Source organism: Cydia splendana, chromosome 3, assembly GCF_910591565.1.
Source record: "Cydia splendana chromosome 3, ilCydSple1.2, whole genome shotgun sequence".
Classification (NCBI taxonomy): domain Eukaryota; kingdom Metazoa; phylum Arthropoda; class Insecta; order Lepidoptera; family Tortricidae; genus Cydia; species Cydia splendana.
This window is the reverse complement of record NC_085962.1, coordinates 6,942,918-6,966,674: the sequence shown is the minus strand read 5'-3', so window position 1 is coordinate 6,966,674 and position 23,757 is coordinate 6,942,918. Positions and strand designations below refer to the sequence as shown.

Here is a 23,757-nt window from a genome sequence, read left to right as displayed (position 1 = left end):
ACTGCAATATAAGTACAATACATAACACTTAAAGTACAGGATAGTTTAACATTTCAATTTAACCCTTAATAAGGCAGTACACTCGACACTACCTTCCCGATTCGATCTTTAAGATTCGTCAATTATTAGATCTAGAAACGGTATGGATTAGATGTGTCAGTGACGTTACGTTACATACGTTAGTGTGAAGTGACGTTTTTTGTTTGAAGAAACGTCACATTTGACACTGACATAGATATGTCAGTGTCAAATGTGACGATTAGATGTGTGGATTAGATAATCCATATCGTTTCTAGATTTATTAACTGCCGTATCATAAAGATAAAGATAGTTTATTTATTATTTAAGTAGGCATATTACAATGCGCTTATGAACGTCAAATAAAGCTACACCGGCTCCACCCCTACACCTCTGCCTCGAGAAGATTTAATTCCCCCTTCAATTGGAGGAGGGTATCCCAATATGGGACCGGCAGCAAACTCGGCGGGAAAAGTTCGAATCGGGCCGTACGTCAACAAGGTGCAAGTGACAACGAGCTATGGGATGAGCCATGTTACTCGCAGAGTTTGAATTATGATGAAAGTAGAAGCGTGCCGCCCACATATAATGCAACTACATGATAAATTACTTGAGTGGAAATCTCGGTCTATACGCCTAGTGTAAATTTCATTCAATACTGTGACGTTATAGTATTTTGATAACACAATGTTGTAAAAGTATTTTTTTGTACAAATGCTAACTAAACCGGCCATTTGAGTTAAGAGCGTAAGCAACATTAAGATGAGAATAATTTGTAAGGATTTATCATTTATATATAATATCAGGGTAGAGCAAACGGAACAAGACCGCGTAAAAGGCCACCTATGCGATGGACTGACCAAATTAAATCTGCCATGGAAAGACCCCTGAACGCATTTGCCAGAATGACCTCCAACCGCGGAAAATGGCGAGAAATCGTACGGCAAGCAACATCTGTTCCTGATGTCAGCAGTTGACCACAATACTCTGCAAAGAGTATAACGATTAAGAAGAAGAGATAATATAAATGAGTAAGTTTTTTTTTGTGTTTAAGGACCTTTATAAAAGTGAGTAAGTATAATTTTTATTTTTTTATTCGTGTATAAAAGCTAAAGAAGTAGGTAAGCGTATTCTCCCAGCCCTATAATGGGTTAAAGCTTTTCAACACAATAATGAAAATTCATTTTTTTTAATAATTTTATTTACAAGTAACTGCCTACATCAGATCACGATTTCGTTTCATTGTCAAGTATAATACAGATTTTGTAAACAGCTACATAACAACCAATTTACCATTTAAGTAATAATCCGTTCGTGAAAGTATCGCTGTAGGTACAGCATTGCAGTTAGCCCAGTATTTGCAGTAATAGGAAACGGGCTATATCAATATCACTGTAAATCTCTCTGAACGGAGTTGAAATAACACTCAATGTTAGAGATGGACCGAATATCCGGCCCATCTTCGGCATATTCGGCATATTTTTCAATGTTCGTATTCGGCTGAATAGTTCGGTTCCAACTGCCGAATATTTACCGAATAAACAAATTATTTTTTAATGGCGTCCGCTAGATGGCACCGTGGCACGGGTGCACTTCGCGGCCAGGCATGAGACAGTTCCGTGTCTTTTCATATTTTCATAAACATTCCCGGCCGGTCCAGAGGGGAAGGGTCAAAAACACTTGCGGAGTGCAGATCGCGGACCTGTATGAACTTGTTTTCAGCGTTTTAGGCAGTTTTAGCCTAACCGAATATTCGGCCGAATATTCGTATTCGGTATGATCTGAACCGAATATTCGTATTCGGCAAAGTCCATATTCGGCCCATCTCTACTCTATATTATAAGCGGGTGGGGTTGGTCATCCATCCACGCTTGCCGCCCCATAAATATACGAGTATACCAATATGAAACTTCTATCCCTGTCTTTTGCCACATACCCAAAAGTCTCAATAGCAATAGTTCACTTTGTTTAATAATATACAGATCGATTTAAATACTAAAACAATTAGCGTCAATTAATCAAAATGCGTGAATGTACAAACTGTTTATGAAGGCTTTTCTGAGCTTAGAATTTTTTTGTGAGAGAGTCATACGGCCCGATTCAAACTTTAACCCTTTATAAGGCCCCAGTTATACAGATATGCTACGTGAAAGTTAAATACACTACCATGTTTGTAATGCACTGGGGAACACATCAACGGCAAAAAAAAACGAAATCATTAAGAAAAACATGTGGTCAATATATGCACTCAGCCTGTTAGTGCACTTGAGTTTTCAGATGATCTGTTTCCAATACACCTATTCATTGACATTGACATAACAAACATAACGTGCTCTGTACAGACTGGTGTTTAATTGACTACATACGGTAAATTGAACATTATTGTGTATCTTGTAGTGGGTAGGATGAATATACGAATATCAATGAAAAAAATATAATCTGTGGCCCGTTTCACGATATAATTTACAAGCGGAAGTCTCTTTCTATCAAGGAGTTAGAAAGAGACTTCCGCAAAAAGTTCTAATTAAAATACTTATCGATATAGCATGTAACCTTTTATAATTTTATTAATCTTAAGTGGCAAATGATACACTTTCCTGACACTACAAACAACGTAGTACAGTTATTGCAATTCACGATGGAGAGTGGATTTATCAAAATTAGACCTTGTCATCATACCAATAAGAGTCTCGCCACTCGCCATCGTGAATTGCAAGAGCTATAATTCAAATTATTAGATACAGCGACGTGTATATTTTTAATAGTATAATGGAAACAATGACGTTAGCTTGCTTCCCTTGACAGGCATAGGGCATAAATTGACCACATACTATAAATTAATTAATTACACTAAAATTAATTACTGACCGAAAAAGTATGAATGAGGAAAGAAAGCCTGATATACTCGCTATATAATACCATTATAGTTAAATAAAAAAGAGGATGTTCTTCTCCGTAAATGTTTATTAACTAAGTGGTTTCCAAATCGTCTCTGCCTTATAAAGGGTTAAGATACGTCAGTTAATAGATTTTCAAACATGAACGTCACTTTTGACACTGACACATCTAATCCATATCGTTTCTAGATCTATTAATTGACGTATCTTAAAGTTCGTATCGGGCAGATACTAAACAAATCTTACACTTGGACGGACCAACACCTAATTCGCGAAAAAAGCATGTTTGTTTCATACATACCTACATAATATCAGCCGATCGGATACCTATCGATATTTACCTCGACAGCCAAATTTTATTCGTGATTTGGAAGTTGATTCCGTGTTGAAAGGGTTGAAAACACCTTATTATTGTGATTAAACGTCACTAACATTATTGAGTACAAGGAAGTAAATCGTTTAAATTACTAGTTCGACCTGTAGGTACATGATATGTACGCTTTTTTGACTGACCTTACCTTAAGTTACCATTTGCACCAAGTTTTTCTCACTTAATTAATTTCGATTGGTCGATTCAATTTCCAGCGCGCGTCTGATTGGCGGTTTCATTGATAGCGCGCATTTTAATTGGAGAATTGGAGCATTATACGAAATTGTCTGTGATTTTCCCGTACAAACGCGAATTTTCTGAAGAATTACAGGTATAATATGAAATAAAATGCGTTTGTACGGGACAACTCATGGAATGCCCCATTTGTGGTTGGCCGATTCATGATCGAGAGCCTGTGGTTGGTCAATTCATTCATAGCGTGGTTGTGACTGTCCCGTGCTCTTTGCCAGGCCGTTTCGGGCCCAGGTGATACGATACAGGAACTGGCTGCCTTCTACTCCTGTTTCTATTACCTGGCAACAAAAAAAACTATTAAATAGGTATCTAATAGACTCTGTGCGGAAAGAGTAGAGTTGTGGGATGTATGGTACTCATACATTCCACAACTCTTCTCTTTCCGCACAGACTCCACACGCTTAAAGTCAGTCATTTCTCATTATTCAGTTTGTAGCGGTGTAATAACTGTAGAGGTCCGGCCAGCGAACGAAAAGTCTTCTACAAATCGATTTTCGCGCAACATGTCGTCTCGGTTATGGGTGAATATGGTATCGATGCATTCAGTGTAATGCCCTGAACACAAATATAATCTTGTTCGCGATAAATGGAGGGACATAGTTGTTGGTCACGATCCTCAGTCATGAGGGAACGACGAAGAAGAAGAAGAAGTTGCTGTGACGTCATAAAGTCGGCAGTACAAACCTTTTATTTTATTTTATTTTAAATATACCATGTGGGGTACCAAATGAAAGGGCTTTGTGAGTAGATCACAAATATATACTCGTAACATACTGTAACTTTTTCAATACTTGGTTTAACAAATTATTAGAAAACTTTCAAAAATGTCAAGTGCTCTAAATTGAAAATGGCTGAATGCATTAGTCCAAAATATAGGTATACCAAGTGACTTTGAATATCTTCTATATAATGTTAAAAAATAATTAGCCAGATATATCATACTGTACCAACTAAAGTCCGCTGCACATTCAACAGGTAATTTATTGAAGCAGGCGTTAATTTGTGGAAATCCATATCAATTACAACAATAATATTATGCTTGGCCAATCCATGATGCAATAACGTGCTAGTCAATTAATGCTAATCCACCTGTCACACGTGTGTCGGTTCTCAATTCAAAAATGAAGCATTCGAGCTATAACCGTTTTAACACATTTAAGTATTGCCACGTAGCCATACAAGACATCCGCGCCAGGCCACTAAAATATATAGCTTTCATATATATTTAGCTGTCATATACACTATGAAATTTAATCGGTGATCAGGAACCAATTTTTCTAATTCAGTCATCGATGGCGATCACATTTAACTATAAAACCAACGCCAAAATCGCGAATAAAAAATTAACTCTCTCATAGAAAATATCAACATCGGACCAGCCCAAATGTATGAAACAGGCAAATATTTTTTTGTGATTTCGAGGTTGGTCCCATAGTTAAAAGTGATCGCCATCGATGACTGAATTAGAAAAATTGGTTCCTGATCACCGATTACATTTCTTGGTGTATAGCTAGTTATATATAGCTGTAGTACCACGATCCCGACTATCGGGTCGTCCGGCCTGAGAACGAAATCATAAAATATCCGATAGTCGGGTTTTCGGCGCCGAATGTGTTAAAAGCTTATTTCCCCAATAAATATGTACCTATTTCTAATAAAAGAAGCCCCGTGCGGTTGCCGATAACTCAGTTCGTATAAGCGTCTGTCGCGTCCCACATCTTTTTCGCGTTTACGCAGACATTTTGGACGGACCATTTTTTATTGGCTTTGAATTGTCGGGGTCAGGTCATATGATCCATCTCCATAAATCAGAAATTCTAGAGGCCGATGGTGAAGTCATTTGTTACGGTTATTGTTTTGACACGACCTCGACACGGGCTAGCACATGATTGGCGAGAACGTATCTCGCGGCGAGATAGACTATCCGTCTTTTTCTAACTACATATGTTAATCAAAGAGGGACGGGTAGGCGATATAGACTACCTGTCTTTTTCTAATTAATTAAAATGGGACGGGTAGGTATCTCGCCGCGAGATACTGTTGCGCCGTGCTAGGACTACAGTGGCGTAGCGTGAACTAATCTAGCCGTGGGCGAAACCACATCTGCGGGGTCCTTTTTAATGTGTATTCTGTATTCCCAAGGTAATAAAAAGGTTGGCTTTGCGAGGCCGTGGGTCCTCTTCGCCCACGCCTAGGCCACTGACCTCGACAATCGCGATCAGTCATTACATTTCAAGTGCTCCAACCAGTGTGAGCAATTGTCAGGATCCTTAAATCAAAATCGACCTCGAAATTCAATTTTTTTGTTATGAATATCGAGAATTTACATTCAAATACGTATAAGTATGAAAATGCCCTAATAAAGTGCCCTACTTTACAAAAAACGAAAAGACATACAAATTATATCTAACTACCAAACCTGCTCAGTCCCGAGAATCGGTTAAGAAGTGCGGCCTGCAGAGGAGAATATCCGCACATACGAATTTTTGCCCAAGCTGAAACGGAGACCTTCGCCAACGTTCGGTCAATAGCCCTATCCTCCTTAGGCCCAAGGTCCTACCTACAGTACCTCTTCAGTTCGATGAAATTTCAATCCTATTCAATTGGAACAGAGTCGCTTCTGCTTTGTTTCGTTCAATTTTCCAACAACGCAAAATCAACTCTTTTCCTAAACTAGGTTCAAATTTAAATAGCAAATTTTGGATTTTTCATCTCTATGGCTGGGCTTTAGGAGGCATATAAATGTCTCTCCATCTCACCTGAGTGATGGGCCTTGATATGACGGCCGGCGCGGGCAGAGCCGGGTGGGAACCGCTTGAGGAATTGGCCAACGAGACGCTGCTAAACGCATTCCTCCCCCTCCTGCCCTTCCAGGTCTGTAACAAATGCAATTGCAGTTTTACCTAAACAACTGTAAAGATATATACAGTGGTATTACTAAAAGAAATTAATAACTAGCTTAAATCTTAAATAGGCCCTAGAGGCATTGTACCAAGGATGCTGGCGGCATTTCCTCGCTGTATCGCAATGCTGATACGTTGTGCGAGGTAGCCGCCAGCTCTTCGGTCACCATCAATTACGTCAACTGTACAAGCCAATATTGCTGCAATTTCGATTATGTAAATACTAATGTAAATTCATGTTTGTACCTATTAAGCACAAACGTCTAGAACGATACCACAATCCTTAGAAATAAAGGAAAATTGGAAAAACTGACTCGAACTCGCGACTCCGGGAAACCAGCCCACTGAGCTACCGGGACTTACTCGATGACAGCGAATATTTCAATCCTTCATAAGCGCCTCACGGGCACCTAGCGACATCTTCCGTAAGAGCATTATACTTTGTAAACGGCTAATGGAACCCTGTTATATTGGAAATTTACCAGTAGCGACTTTTTCGATTAATTTCTCTCTTTCCGTTACCCAATGGTTGTGGAAGGTTCATAGATAAAATTATAAGTATGGTAGGTAATACTATTATCATTGCGGTTGAATAATAAAATCATCCAACACACCATTTTATTTGATGATTTCGCCATATTGTTTTGGTTTATTCTACGCATATGTATAGGTAACTCAATGTACATGCGTTCTTGATTCTCGGAAAATAATCCGAGGATAAAAAATATAAAAAAAACATACAACCGAATTGATAACCTCCTCCTTCGGGAATTGGAAGTCGGTTAATAAAAATAATGAACGGGAATATATTATTTGTAAATCTGATTGAAACGATATAACGGTAAAAAAGAGAAAATAATAACAGGGAAAGGAAAGCGAATATTTTTGAATATTTTCAGGCTTGCACTCGATACCTCTCATTAAATTAATCCTTGTACGAGGTCGAATCCTGTATGTATGCTTAACGAAATCCAATTTGGTACCTCGACATTCACACACTAAAGTCAGGACTACAAATCTATTAAAATAGCAGTTTGCCGTGGATGTTGTATTAAAACTTAAATGAATCTTCATTCCATAACGTCCTAGTTCTTTCGTGTCAAAAACAATTTCTTCTACTTTTTCCTAATCATATCACGATATCGAATATGCCCTTAAACGGATCTCCACTATTTTTGTTACTGTATGAAATGTTATAGGCAAAGATAATTTGAAATAGAGGAATATTGTCAAAGTAAATTATGTACCTAGTCAGTACATTTACTGATCTTTCGGCACAAATGGTTTCGACTCAAAACACTTTTAGAATGCCATTTGACTTTAATCCTTATTTTTTCACTGAATTGTTAAATTTCTTAAATATCAAAAAGTATCGCCATCTAGTCGAGAGTAGGCCAAAGTTATGGCGCCATCTCTCGAAAAGATGGCACCATACCTTGGCCTATCGTCGAGTAGGTAGACTACATAATTTACTTTGATATTCCTCTAGTCTAAATTCTCTTTGTTATAGGTAAGACCGCTAAGCTTAAGTGGGACTGGGCTGGACATGTCTGCCGCATGCACCCTGAAAGGTGGGCCGAAATGGTTACCGAGTGGGACCCACGGAACACCATCGATGGCCCAGGCTGGGGTTCAGGCAGACCGAAAAGGAGATGGCGGGACGACTTGGACGCATTTCATCCGGATTGGCGGGAAAGTACAAACGGTAGGATTGAGTGGAGGAAAGGAGGGGAGGCCTTTGCCCAGCAGTGGGACACTAAACTACGCTAACAAAAAAAAATACCGAACTGGCGTGAAGTGGCACAGAATAGGGCAGAGTGGCGCTCTCTTGTGTCAGAGGCCAAGATCCTCTTTGGGTCACTGAGCCAGTGGTATATGTAGTACCTGAGCGTCCAGTGTGAGTGCCCCGGATCACACAAGGCGCGATTTCCTGGCTGGAAGGTGGGGGTGTAGGCTGCGTGCACTCCGGCTTCTTGTCGAAGCAGTTCCTGCAACACTCTGTATATTTAACCACCATTACTATTTTAAGACACACTTTGGGTCGCTGCGCCAGAGGAGTAAGTAGTAAGTAAGTACTATTTTATGTAGCTTTCAAACGTAGCCAATCATAGAGCGCCAAGGGATTTCACGTTTATGTACCTATGTTTAACGAAAATTAGCGGTTTAGAAATATCAAATAATTACAATTTTCAATTTATTTATTTAAAAGTCAATCTGCCATCGCCCATAATGGTTAGCAACAAATAAGATTAATAAAAAAAACCGGTCAAGTGTCCCAAACCATTATCAAAAAATCACGTTTGTTGTATGGGAGCCCCACTTATTTATTTATTTTATTCAGTTTTTAGTATGCGCTGTTATAGCGGCAATAAAAATACATCATCTGTGCAAATTTCAACCTCTCACGGTTCATAAGATAGTCTGTTCGGAAAGAGAAGGGTCGTGGAATGTATTGGGCCCCATACATTCTACGACTCTTCTCTTTCCGCACAGACTCTACAGCCTGATGACAGACAGACAGATGAATAGTGGAATCTGGTTCTGTTTTTACCCTTTGGGTACGGAACCCTAAAAACTAGGTGTTAGTGAAATAAAAAGAAAGCGACAAACAAAAACAGACATCAATAAAAATAACTATAAATATCACCTAGTAGCGGTTATGACACACTTAAAATGCCGCATAATGCCACCTATAATGATATGCGGCCCGCATTATACATAGGTGAGCCGCATCGGCCCGCCACGGTACAGGATGGGGTTGGAGCTGGCCCCCACTGCAGAGCAACGAGACCACTCTTTTGGGTATTATGTTATGGCATAGTAGTCATCAGTGGGGGGGGGGGGGGGCAGCCCCAACAACATCCTGAAACCATATTGTATTGGACGCGCAAGGAACTGGTGGTCTTCTGCGTATAACTAGTCCAGAGGCTGCACGTGTAGAAAACTTGACAATAGGCTTTAAATAAAGTTGTTTTTACCTGTTGGCTACACCATGCAAACCTCCGTATTATTAGCATGTTGCATCGGACTGCCAGTGCCCTGCGCTCCCTTTCTATATCTAATTGGTTTTTAAAGTCGTCGGTGACATAGTGTCCAAGATGCTATATCCATGACAATTACCTAAATTATAATTAATAGGTAAGGTGTATGTGAAGTCCCCAATCCGCATTGGGCTAGCGTGGGGACTATAGCCCAAGCCCTCTCGTGCATGAGAGGAGGCCTGTGCCCAGCAGTGGGACGTATATAGGCTGAATTATTATTATTATTATTATTATAATTAATAGAATCAGGCGTTAATATGGCAATTAGCCACTTTCAGTGTTTAACAGTTACGCTTTGGTTTACTGTGACATAAACGCATATTGCTTATGTCAACGCAACCTAACGCGTAAACTGTTATAAAATAGTAGAAATTAAATAAAATGGAACCAAAATATTTCAATACTAAATTGTTGCCAAGTTTAAGATTTTACGTCAAAAATGTGACAGTTACGAAGAAAGTGGCGCCCTCATTTATTTTCTACTATTTTATGTCGCACTGTATTATATATTATAGGCAGGTTTTTAGACAATATACGTTCTTATACTATCACGTACAAATACTCCTTCCCCCTGCTGTAAACAACATAACACGATCAATCATTTTATTTGATGACGACCCTGCCAAAATAAGTATAAATTAAAACAAAAATATTACCTTGCTAATCCGCGAAATAATAACGTGCCAATCAATCAGTGCTAAGTGCTAACCCGCGTTATACTTACTTGCGTATTTTTGCCTGAAATAATGTTGCGACACTTGCGACCCTCCGGCCGTAAAAATAAATTCGCAAATAAATGTAACAAACCACCCGCAAGAGTAAAAAAACTCGACGAGAGTTTCGTTGCTGGAGATGTGTGTGTTTGTAATGAAGTCAAAGTTTTTACTTGAATGCTATTTTATATTTAAGTATAACCAGGTGTGGCCTGTAATACGAGCAAAAAAATTAACTGTAGGCTGTACTCCTCATACTGACCAACATTTGTTCAGCCACTTTTAAAAATAACTTGTGGTTTGATTTTTAATACACTTTAAATTTTATTCTAAGACGCAATGTATTGCGAATTTTGTTATGTTTAAGACGTGACAAGCAACGTCAATCACGATGGTATGGCGTGGCGATGGCGTCCATTGAAGATAATATTTATTTTGTATGAAAAATAAGGACTCTAAATACTTCATAATTTTTAAAAGTTGTTGAACAAAAGTGTCATTGTTTGAGGAGTACCTACAATCTATGTTTTAATTATTTGCTCGTGTTACAGGCCACACCCGGTATATATTTTAGTAATTCGTTTTTAGAATAATAATATGCACTATGTTGCTATGCCAACAAATTGATATAACTATGGTTCTGCAATGAATGAAAGAAATAAAATAAAATGTTGAGCTATTTTTGATGGCCGACCAATGGTCATTTTGTGTCTATGTAGTGAAAGTGTGTGGGGTGCAAAAATTCGCAATAACCGTGATGAGGTGATGACGCAACATTCATCTGTTTGTTAATAATCACACCACCCCTATTGTTGTACCTAATTATTTCCAGCTGTTCCAGAACACTCGAACGCAATTAACCCTTTCTCGCAAACATGTAAAATATTAAAAGAGTGATCCTCAGAGCTCAAAGCTCAAAACATGGCCGCTGTCTACACTCGCGTGCAAAGTATCACATCACTTTGCATTGTTTCGTCCGCACCAAATATCTTTGTAATTCTATACCCGAATCTGAAAATTTTGGTATCAACTGAAAACTATATAATAATATATTACAAATTAAATGATATTTCATATCTCTAGGCAGAAACAATTTAGCATACTGAAAGTAGTCTCAAAATGCTCCAAAAAAAATCAGGAAAATTAAGAATAAAAATCATGATATTAATACAATTTACATCGCTTATCCAACTTTCACTGTTCTTACAAATAATATATAGTGACAAATGAAGACGTATGGAAGGTATAAAATGGACGGAGAAGATAACGAACGAAGAGGTATTACGAAGAGTGAAAGAGAAGAGGATGATATTGAACACCATCAACAACAGACGGGGAAAAATGATTGGACATTTGTTACGGCACGACAACTTCTTTAAAACCATCATAGAAGGCAAGATAGAAGGAAAGAGAGGCAGGGGCAGACCAAGACATAGCTATATAGACCAAATAAAAGAAAAAGCTGGTGTCGTGTCGTATCAAGAGGTCAAAGCTATGGCTTATGAGAGGGAGAAATGGAAAATACTCCACCGACAAGAGGATACCTCTTAAATTGAAGAAGAGAAGACAAACGAAGCTGGGGGCGATCACTAGTATTAAGGGGCCCACAGATTTCCAGTTCGCCGGACGATATCAGCCTGTCAGCTAAACGCAAAAGGTGACAGTTCCGAATGACTGACAGGCTGATATCGTCCGGCGAACTGGTACAGTGCGACATAAAATAGTATAAAATAAATGAGGGCGCCACTTTCTACGTAACTGTCGCATTTTTGACGTATAATGCACTTGGCAACAATTTAGTATGGAAATATTTTAGTTCCATTTTATTGAATTTCTACTATTTTATGTCTTACCATAATCTGTAGACCCCTTTATGGAAAAATAACGATAATTTAATTTATTAATATAGGAAATGACATATAGGTAGGGTGCGTAGCCAACGTACAATCGTTAACGCAACGCAACCTGTCATTATCGCACTAGTGGGGAAGAGTAATAGAGAGAGATGACTACGATACCACAGTATAATAAATAGAACTAACGTACAGTATGGACACTCCCTGCCTCCCGTTGAAAGTGCCGCCCACCCGCTCTCGGTTACCTCACAGTTACCGGCTGGCAAGGACGCGACGACGCGGTGCGCAGAGCGGAGGCCACGTAAAATATTCAAATATTAAACAAATATTTACAAAACCTATCAGATCACACTGAAAACAACAAAATATCTATATGAACAAAAAATCATGTTTTCAACTTACGTATTAATGTTTTTGTGGCCTGAATTTCCTTAAAAAATGTTTGTTACTTCGTTTAAACTGATTCAAAATAGGAAACTATTGTATAAATCGAGCTTAGATACCCACCTTACAGCATAATACGATTCTTATTTCTTCCTAATACGCGCAATGAGTTTTGAGTCATTGAGGTCATCGAACTTGACAACAAAATGGCGGGAACCCTAGCACGTCTTATCTCACTTACACAAGCAAGGTACGCGTTCACCTACACGAGCTTAGACTGTGTGCGTAGGAACGAGTTTGTTTCATACATTTGATCGCCAGTGTCCGAGGTGTGACGATACGCTACGGAGCGTTAACGATTGGCACGTTGGTGACGCGCTGACATTAAATTTTGCCCCCTAGAATCCGACGTATGCAGATAACTTACCTAAATAGTTTGCAGTTCTTGATGAGGCAAAGGAAATCCTGGCGAAACCTGTGATTCATGAAGCAGTATGTTATTGGGTTGCTAAACGATGAACAATACGCCAACAGTTGCAGGGTTATGATGCCTTTGGACCCAACGTACTTGTATAACTCCTTCGGGTAAAATAGATAGATCTAGAACAAACAATATTACATTAAAGTTAGACCAAGATGTATGTGACGTTAGCGACCGACGAATATTGTCGACAATAAGGTCCCTTTTCATAGATAACGCTCCATATCTGCAACGATTTTGATAGCACACGCAGTGCAAGTGTTATTTGAAACGTCAAACTCCTACGAAATTATGACGTTGAGATTAGAGATGGGTCGAATATTCGGTAACTATTCGGTAGGTATTCGTCATCAGCATATTCGGCGAATTTTCAAATGTTCGTATTCGGCCGAATTATTCAGTTAAAGCGCCGATTATTGGGCAAATGTTTGTATCGTGTAAAATGTAAGCTCCTCCGGCATATTTCAAGTACTCTCTTCCATCAGATTACGTTTTTCCATTGCAATTAAAACACAATCATGATGAGACATGTTGAATCCATAGGATATTTTCATTATTTGGAGAGAGTTGAAAATTTGTTGGCGAGTCCATTAATTTGTACAGAGATGTTGTGCATAATTGTTTTCCATCGTATTTCTCGGAAACGTTCGTATTTGTTATGCTACTTCAGAACCTCAGAGCCTCTACCATCAGTTTTAACATTGACATAACGCTCACGTCTACGTAATTTACTTTCTGTACATCTCGCTTGCACTATTGCTCGCATATGCGAGTACGAGCGAGATGCATAGAAAGTAAGTTACGTAGACGTGAGCGTATTGTCAATGTCAAAACTGATGGTACACGTGTACTTTGTGTACCGAGACCGACTGAAACGTACGTTTCCGTGAAAATACGATGGAAGATAAACTATGCACTATAGTTCGTTTTTTTAGGGTTCCGTACCTCAAAAGGAAAAAACGGAACCCTTATAGGATCACTCGTGCGTCTGTCTGTCTGTCTGTCTGTCTGTCTGTCCGTCTGTCACAGCCGATTTTCTCCGGAACTACTGGACCAATCAAGTTGAAATTTGGTACACATATGTAAGTTTGTGACCCGAATACGGACATGTAACGTAAACAAATGAATTTTAAACATGGGGGCCACTTTTGGGGGTAAATGAAAAAATGAAAAAAAAAAATTTTTCAAACTATATCATGTTACATATCAAATGAAAGAGCTTATTGTAAGGATTTCAAATAATTTTTTTTTATAATTTTTGAATCAAAAGTTTAGAAGTTATTCAAGAAAATAGGCAAAAAATGACCATTCCCCCCCCCTTATCTCCGAAACTACTAGGTCTAAAATTTTGAAAAAAATACATAAAATAGGTCTATACCTATAGATGACAGGAAAACCTATTAGAAATGTACAGTCAAGCGTGAGTCGGACTTAATTACAGTTTTTAATCCGACCCCTACGGATTTTTTAAAGAGATTTCACTCACGTTTCACATAAAAAATACATTGTTAACAGTGCCGGATTACTTAGAGTAGTAGTTTTCTTAGAGTAATTGGTGATAATTTTCTGATAACATAATCATTTTAAATATTTAACGGTCTTACCTACTTACGAGTAATTGTAAGGTCAAATTAAAAATAATGTTTAAAAAAAATGTTAAATTGAGAGCTAGCTTAAAGTTTTTTGTACTCGTCGACTTTAATGGTTGAATTAATAAAGACTTTGTAACCAATAAGCAAAACAAGCACGTGCTTAGGGCACCACGTTCAGGAGGGGCACCAAAATGCTAGGTTGAAAAAGGTGAACAAATTTTAAAATTAGGGACAGACACATCGTTTTTAACACACGATTTTTTTTAGCTGTCCAAAAGCTAATTTGCAAAAATAATGGCGCGTAATTCTTTGGGAAACAATCGGTAGCAGTAGAAGAGTCGTGATTACATGCATAGATTCGATTTCAACCCACTCTTTTGCGGTTCGGCGTTAGGTCTTATGCGAGGCCTTCTGCCTTAATTACACTTGGGTGTGGATCCAAATCCAAGCTTTCCTCTTTCGCAGCTAGGCCTACTGCCTTTCTCACACTTCGCCAATTCAATTCCAAGCTCTGCATTCTTGCATGTTTTATGCATGAAAACAACCTCGAATATCGAAGCCTAAGAAATATCGAGCCCTATGCGAAGCTAGGCTGATAGAAAACTGTCCCATCCCTTCTCTGTATGAAATCCTGGATTCGCGCCTGGTTGGGACTAAAAGTAAAATTGCGTTTGTATATCGAAAAATTTTCGCGCTCGCTTCGCTCGCGTTTTCAATAACTTTATAAGGTATGATAAAGGTGACATTCGGGTGGCAACTGCAGCAACATTACTCTGTTGCAACGTTACTGCAGCAGTACTGTCAACTTCCGTGATAAAATGATGTGACTGATTTCCATACTAAAAGTAAAAATTTACAACTGTCTATCATATTGCGTTTTTATATCGAAAAATTTCCGCGCTCGCTTCGCTCGCGTTTCTATTACTTTCTAAGCTATGATAAAGGTGACATTCGGGTGGCGACTGCAACAGCATTAGGTACTCTGTTGCAACATTACTGCTGCGGCACTGTCAATTTTCGTGATAAAATGATGTGACTGATTTCCATTCTCAGCTGTAACGCGGCAATGAACTTCTCTCAATTTACCAAAAAATCAATGTAATCTTGACGACCCGAGGGAGAGGGGGCACCTAGAAATCCTTAGGGCATCAACATATCTTAATCCGGCACTGATTGTTAAAAATTGTGTAATATACGGAACCCTTGGAACGCGAGTCCGACTCGCACTTGGCCGGTTTTTAGCATTAGAAAGAACTTGAAAGAATGTAAGCGATCTTGACATGTCTTTTAATCGAAAAACGCTATGTAAAATCAGTAACTATTACTTATGAAAGCAGAAGAATATAAATAACCGCATTAGATTCATAATTGTTACATATTTGCAGTAACTTATTACCCGACTACGGCAACGCAAAAGGAGGGTTATGATTTTGACTGGTATGTTTGTGGGTATGTATGTATGTTCATCTGTTCCCTCATAACTTCTAAAGTACTCATTGAAATTTGACAAACTATGTGTCATTCGAATCGTCTTAATCGTCCGCTGGTTATATGACGTCACAAAAAAATGAACACGGCGCCCTCTAGAGGTCATAAAGTCACGAACTAAAAAAATAAAAATAAGTAATGATGACGTGTTGTAGGTATATCATTTGAAAGAGTTCAATTAGCACATTTCAAATATATACATATTGTTCGCTTTTGCACCCGGCTTTGCTTGCATGCACCCGATAAAACATTAATTTATCGGGTAGATAATTCGAACTACGAATCTACAAGTGCTCTGGATTCTATACGCGACCCGCGTGTTACGCTTACGCGACTACGGCGATACAAAAAGGTTTTTGCAAAATAAATTTGCTTGGCCGCTATATATATACATGGTGTTTTTTTAATGACGTGCATTATTTTATAACTGTACGGGTTCCAAAGTGGGGCTCATACTAAAAGAGTCGAGTCGAGTACGAGGCTCGCTGTACGCGTTTCAAAGCTGGGCGCCTTCGGCGCCCTCATACTAAAAGAGTCGGGCGTAGCCCGACGTACGAGGCTCGCTGTACAGGTTACAACGTCGGGCTCATACTAAAAGAGTCAGGCGTAGCCCGACGTACGAGGCACGCTGTACGCATTCCAAATCCGGCGCCCTCATACTAAAAGAGTCAGGCGTAGCCCGACGTACGAGGCACGCTGTACGCATTCCAAATCCGACGCCCTCATACTAAAAGAGTCGGGCGTAGCCCGACGTACGAGGCTCACTGTACGCGTTCCAAAGCCGGGTGCCTTCGGCGCCCTCATACTAAAAGAGTCGGGCGTAGCCCGACGTACGAGGCATGATGTACGCGATCCAAAGCCGGGCGCCTTCGGCGCCCTCATACTAATAGAGTCGGGCGTAGCCCGACATACGAGGCACGATGTACGCGTTCCAAAGCCGGGCGCCTTCGGCGCCCTCATACTAAAAGAGTCGGACGAAGCCCAACGTACGAGGCCTGATGTACGCGTTTAATATTTCCTGTTTGATAATTTCAGATAAGAATTCTATCTTGTTTCATACTTTTTAGAGCGCGATTTGCAGTAGTCGGGTTTTAGTTTTTGAACTTATTTTTTATTTTTAAAATGTTTTTTTCAATTAAAAGACTCATCAAGATTGTTTACCTTATTTCTAATGCTCAAAAAAAGGAACTATAGAATGTAAACTTACTAAAACCATTTACTCAAACCCGTTAATGTGTAGGTCACACTGAGCAACTTTTACTATGGCAACGACCCCGAAATCGCGAAAAAAAATGTGGTTGTTGCATACATTTTGCTGGTCTAGCATTGAAATTTTCTATGGGAGAGTCAATTTTTTTTGCGATTTCGGGGTCGTTGCCATAGTAAAAGTTGCTCAGTGTGACCCATACATTAACGGGCTTGAGTAAATGGTTTTAGTAAGTTTACATACTGTATACCTACATCTGTGTTTGACCTCTTTCAAGGGAATTGCTTAGAAAGCGATTCATCTTTAGGTTAGGTTGAAGCGTTTCTAACAGGTTTATTATAATGATACAGATGAACCGGATAATTCAGCCGAATATTCGATTCGGTAAGGCCTAAACCGAACATTCTGCCCAATATTCGTATTTGGTAAATTCCATATTCAGCCTTATATCTCTATATGAGATCATTATCTAGGTGCCTCGCGAAGGTACCCGTTTTATAATAGGATGAACTTCGGTCGATAAAATAAAACGAACATAAAAGCCATTTTTACATTAATAAAACTTATCTACTTACTTTTTTTTTCTAAGTAAGACTAGTGTATCATACGGTGTTTATACTACTTACCGTATTTATTACATGAAGTGGTGTCCAACAGATAAAAAACTCCAATATTATAACGAAAAGCATTCTTATTACCTAAAAAGAAGAACATTCAGTAAATCACACACAATGCGATTATGTACAAAAGATCACCGATATAAATGTCGCTATACTATGTTATTTATTTTAATGACATACAATTAATTTGGGGTATTTTTGCTCCTGCCTATAGTTTACATAGGGGCGCAAAGTTACCCCATTGTGCTCCAAATTAATAAGCCTCGCAATTATATTAGCATATTATAATAATATTAGGAATTCAAAATAAATTTTCGAGTTCGTTTATCTGAGTACATAGGTATATACTTAAATAATAACAGAAATAATATATTTGAATATATTAGACGTCAAGTCATTTTACTAATTTGGAGCATAGTTACCCAGAGGGAAGCAAAGTATCACCATTTTACGGTACTTATTATTTATAACTCACTTTTCTTTTCGCCTCAATGCTTTTTTCAGTGTGTGTAGACCGGATAGCGTGTCTAAAGTCTAGGTCCACTGTGTTCATGTTATGCGTGGACTTTAATAACTCTTTCACCACGTTCGTGTCTTTGTCCTGAAAAATGGACATAATTAACTGGAATTCTAAAAAGCTGCGGTTCCAACGTGTCTATATATGTCCTGAAAAGTGGACATAATTAATTGGAATTCTAAAAAGCTGCGGTTCCAACGTGTCTATGTCCTGAAAAGTGGACATAATTAATTGGAATTCTAAAATGCTGCGGTTCCAACTGACATTCGAAAAAAAACTGCGATTTAAAAGCCTTAGAATAGGGACCGTGCGCGTTGGAGGGTCTGCCACCTTGTGGTCTGAATCGGAAACATATGTGCTCATGTACATTGCTAAAACAAGTGCTACCGTCTACCGTTCTTGTACGTTTGGTTCTGCCATCTTGTGGGCTTCATCGGAAATATAAACGTCACATTTACGCCTCGCGCCAAAAATCTGACGGCTCCTATGCTGCCCCCTATAATTCATGCACGCCCCCTATAGGTTAGTAGCCTTACCACGAGCTTGTCATTGACATGACACTGCCATATTCGCTAGCGTGCGCGTAACTTTTTTTCTATGCATAATAGGTAATTCACACGTGTATCATATGTACCTACACTCACCACACTGGATTGTTATGCCATTTAGGGTTCTTGCTAAATTGGAAATTCTATAGCGTATGTCTTGAACAACCAATTTTATACGAGTAGCTAGAGTCTGGCTACTGAAATATTACACAAATGTTTGACGGCAAATTCAAAAAATCTTGGCTGGTCACACTTTGTGTAGTAGGAATTATAGTTTTGATACTAGAAAATATTTTTGATTTTCTGTGCACACGTAAGGTACCTAAGGATATAAGTTAAATATACGTTGACGAGCACTCAAAGTCAGCTTACATAATTTCTACCACTATGCAAAGTACAGTCAACGATAAACACATATATGTTAACACTTTCTCACCATATACCATTGTAACAAGGCGAAAAATGAAATGTATTGTAAATAAGTCCTAGCTCGATAATAATACCGTAATGTTAATTCATCACCAAAAAAAAATACTTACATAAGGTCTATGCCAAATATGCTAAATGCTAAGTATCAAAATATTTATAGAGCACCAACCTCCTAATTTGTTTAGGAGTTGTAAAAATTGCAGTTCTTCGTTATACAACACTACACGTCAACCAATCAATCAAAATATACTTTATTCATGTAGGCCTAGCAACAAGCTCTTATGAATCGTAATTAATCTTAATCTAATTATCAGAGCAATTTATTGATGTTAATATTATTCCATAATAAAATTGGATTATTATACATATCAAATTTAACACTAAGAATTTCACAAAAGGATCGTCAAACATTAAAAAGATTGTATAAAAAAATACTAGTCTAGAATTTCTAGAATAAAATCTAAATGTCAAAAAAAAGCATAAGTAACAAAAGATCCTCGGAATATCCATTTCCTCATCAATAATCAAATATACCTAATAAATAAATAATCATTTCGAATAACAATTAATCCCACGTTTTAATGTCATTCATGTAGTCTTGTGTGGTATAATAAGCTTTAGAAATAAGTTTACGCTTTACATAATTCTTAAATTTATTAATAGATAATTCACTTCACACATTGTCGTTATTATTTACGAGCTTACATAATAGTTTGCGAACCTCACTCACAAGGAAGGGTACCCAACTGTCCGACTCCGATTTGATTTATTTTGATATATGTTATAGAGTAGTCTAAAATAACGGACACGTATAATTTTTTAGCTGCCCAAACTCAACCTGTTAGGAGAAAATGGCCTTCAAAGTACTGACAATTGACCAAACCTTCTAATTTCTGAGAAGAGACATGTTCAAAAAAATTGATAATTAATTACTGGTTTCGTTATATGTTTGAGAACATGAATAAAGAATGGGGACGTGTTTTGTCATTTCACCACAAACTCATTTTTTAATTAAAAAAAAATATATATATATAATAAATAAATATATCTGTCAACAATTTTTGGCTAGCCAGACTCTAGGCCCCTAAATGTCACAACAATCGCGGAGCGTGACATAACATAATTATTACAGAACATATGGCCCTTTAAATTTTCGACGTATAGGCACGGAAAGTGCTTATTAACTAATTTAATCCGCCATTTTGTTGACTATATTGGATTAGCATTTTTATTCAAAGTGTACTAAGTATATTCTACTAATCATGCCCTTTCATTTGATGTCCTTAATGGGAAGTTTTAAAAAATATGTAATTTCCCCCCACAGACTACTAGTTGAGGTGGTCTCTGTGTTTCCCCCATTTTGTAGCGGCGGCCATCTTGGATTTACAATGAAACTGAATATATTACATCGTATTGCCACCAGTACGGTTACCATCAGTTTGTCACTGACGTAAACGCCGTCGAGAACGTAATTTACTTTCTATACATCCCGTTTGCACTAATATGCGAGTGCGAGCGAGATGTATAGAAAGTAAATTACGTTCTCGACGGCGTTTATGTCAGTGACAAACTGATGGTAACCGTACAGAACTAAAGTTGTGTACCAAATACCAGATCGATATGTCAACAGAAAGGGGGTGAAATTTCATTTGCAGAAGGCCCAAACAAATAAACAACAACAAACAGGGCAAGCTAAAATCGTTTGATAAAAAACCGGTGCGAGTTCGTTTAACTCGCTCGCTCAGGGTTCCGTACAAACATTCAATTATTTCATAGTATAAGCAGAAGACTATTGACCAGAAGTATTTATACTGAGCATAATTCTGTACAACGCCATCTATCCGGTAATTGGCTAACTAATTTGCGCGCCCTGTATGTTGTACCTTTTTGGTACGGAACCCTAATGATCAAAAACTTGTCGAATATTATGCTAAATACCGACTCGAAAATTTACCGAATTTTTGGAGTTAAAATACACCCATTCAGTAAAGGGGCCCACATATTACCAGTTCGCCGGACATATCAGTTGTTCGGAGCCTGTCAGTTGTTCGGAGCTGTCAAATTTTGCTTTTAAAGCCGACCACTAACTAACAGGCCGCCGGACGATATCGGCCTGTCAGTTAGAACAAAAATTTGACAGCTCCGAACAACTAGCAGGCCGATATCGTCCGGCGGACTGATAATCAGTGGGCCCCTTAACTCTGCCGTGCAATAGGTACTTAACAGTAAGTGCAAAAAGTGAGTTTTGAGAAAAACGCAAAAAACTCTTTCAAACCGTTTTTTTTTTGTGGTCTCGATGATTATTTACAAATGCTTGAATGTCAAAATATAGCATGGAATACATGAAATACGAATACGTGAACAATTTTTATTTTAACAATTATTGATTAAATAATTGCTATTTTTCAAAATTTTACAGTTTTACTGTACCCTCGGAAAGACGTAAAAAAACAATAAATGTAGAATAAAGTGCAGTAAAAAAGCGGATTACTGTAAACAACCCTCGTACACTAATAGCTTCTTGAATGAATTGTAAGCTAAAGTACAGTATTCATTTTATTTTACTTAATATATATATTGATTGAGTTCTTCGAGATACCAACACGTCGTGGTACAAATAAGGTATGTTTATTAAAATACACGAATTTATTGATTATAAAGATTGAGTGCCATGGAAAAAGTCTGATTTTTATGATAGGTACTCTACGGGTTACTACTACTAATTCCAACTACATAGTAAGAGATACTTATTTAATTTTTTTATGATTGATGTGATTTTTTTAAATATACATTCGTGTATAATTCCTACAGATTAATATAATCTAACTTGTGACTATGTCACATACAAATTCAATAAAAATGAGATCTTTATCTTCTCGTCTACATGCTGTATGTATGTGAAAGCTTTTTATTACTAGTATTTTTATTCAGTAGCCTTACCACGAAGTTGACACTGACGTGACACTGACATATTCGCTAGCCTGTGCATAACTTCCTAACAATACATCTTATTCATACCTGCGATGTTGTATAGAAAGTAAGTTACGGAGACGTTAGCGAATATGTCAGTGTCAAAGTCGTGGTAAGGCTACTGAATAAAAATACTAGTAATAAAAAGCTTTCACATACATTTATACAAGAATTTCCATTATTACAAAAAAAAAAATGAAAATTGAACGACTCTGTTCCAATTGAATATGATTTAAATTTCATCGAACTGAATAAGTGTTACAGGTAGGGCCTTGGGCCTTAAGAGAATAGGGGATTATTAAGGACCGTGTTGGACAACTTGTAGGACGATCGACAGCACCGCATTTTATCAATGGTATCGATATTATTTAACTTTTGTCCTACAATGTGGTTAATCTATCTAAATAAAACGACACTTGAAAGCTAGTTAAATCTCTCAGGTCTCAGGCAGTAAATACATTTGAAAATAGCGAAACGACAGTTAAATCACAGTAAGTGAGCTTAGTTTACTGCATTTTAATTAGTAATTATGCTGAACAATCAATAACATTTCAAACACAGTACAAATATTTTAGAACATTTATATTGTACTGCATTTTAAACAGTATTTGGCGTAAGAATTAACTTCTCTTTACTTGTTAATATAGGATTAACGTGAGACCTTTACTGTATTTTAATCAGTAAAGTCTCAAAATTCACAGCCGACAACTTTATTACTGCAGTTTAGTTAGTTTTACCCAAGGACCGGAAAACCCCTCTTTACGCTTAATCCTATCAATTCGGTAACCCAATCGATTCGGTTACCTTATCATTCGGTAACCCTATCATACTGTTACCTGATTGTAATGGTAACCTTATTGAAACGGTAACCCTAACCTTTAACCGAGTTAATCTCAAAACCCCATCGCGATAGGGTTTTTGTTAAGGGTTTTTAACAGGTTTTCATTCAGTTATGGTACCTTTATTATCGGTTGCTTACTGGTTTGCTACATTAAAGTAGTTTTAGTGATGTGCCGTCAGAACTAAAAAAAATACTAAAAAAATTGTTTATTTTATTTACTTTATTTATATTTTGTTGATTTTATTGACTTTATTTATTAAATTTAATTTATTTAATTTATTTAATTTATTTAATTTATTTAATTTATTTAATTTATTTAATTTATTTAATTTATTTAATTTATTTAATTTATTTAATTTATTTAATTTATTTAATTTATTTAATTTATTTAATTTATTTAATTTATTTAATTTATTTGATTTATTTGATTTATTTGATTTATTTGATTTATTTGATTTATTTGATTTATTTGATTTATTTGATTTATTTGATTTATTTGATTTATTTGATTTATTTGATTTATTTGATTTATTTGATTTATTTGATTTATTTGATTTATTTGATTTATTTGATTTATTTGATTTATTTGATTTATTTGATTTATTTGATTTATTTGATTTATTTGAT

At 37.3% G+C, this 23,757-nt stretch overlaps 1 protein-coding gene across 1 annotated transcript in view; it reads right to left on the bottom strand.

Moving 5' to 3' along the window:
• Positions 1 to 6,381: 6,381 nt before the first annotated feature.
• Positions 6,382 to 23,757, bottom strand: part of LOC134806655 (cholecystokinin receptor type A-like) — a 38,273-nt gene continuing 20,897 nt past the window's right edge. Inside the window, exons 6-10 of the mRNA XM_063779984.1 lie at positions 18,301 to 18,426; positions 17,832 to 17,903; positions 12,865 to 13,037; positions 8,328 to 8,431; positions 6,382 to 6,416 (exon numbers count right to left, since the gene is read on the bottom strand). Of these exons, the coding sequence (XP_063636054.1) occupies positions 6,382 to 6,416; positions 8,328 to 8,431; positions 12,865 to 13,037; positions 17,832 to 17,903; positions 18,301 to 18,426 (510 nt within the window). The remainder of the gene's footprint in view (positions 6,417 to 8,327; positions 8,432 to 12,864; positions 13,038 to 17,831; positions 17,904 to 18,300; positions 18,427 to 23,757) is intronic.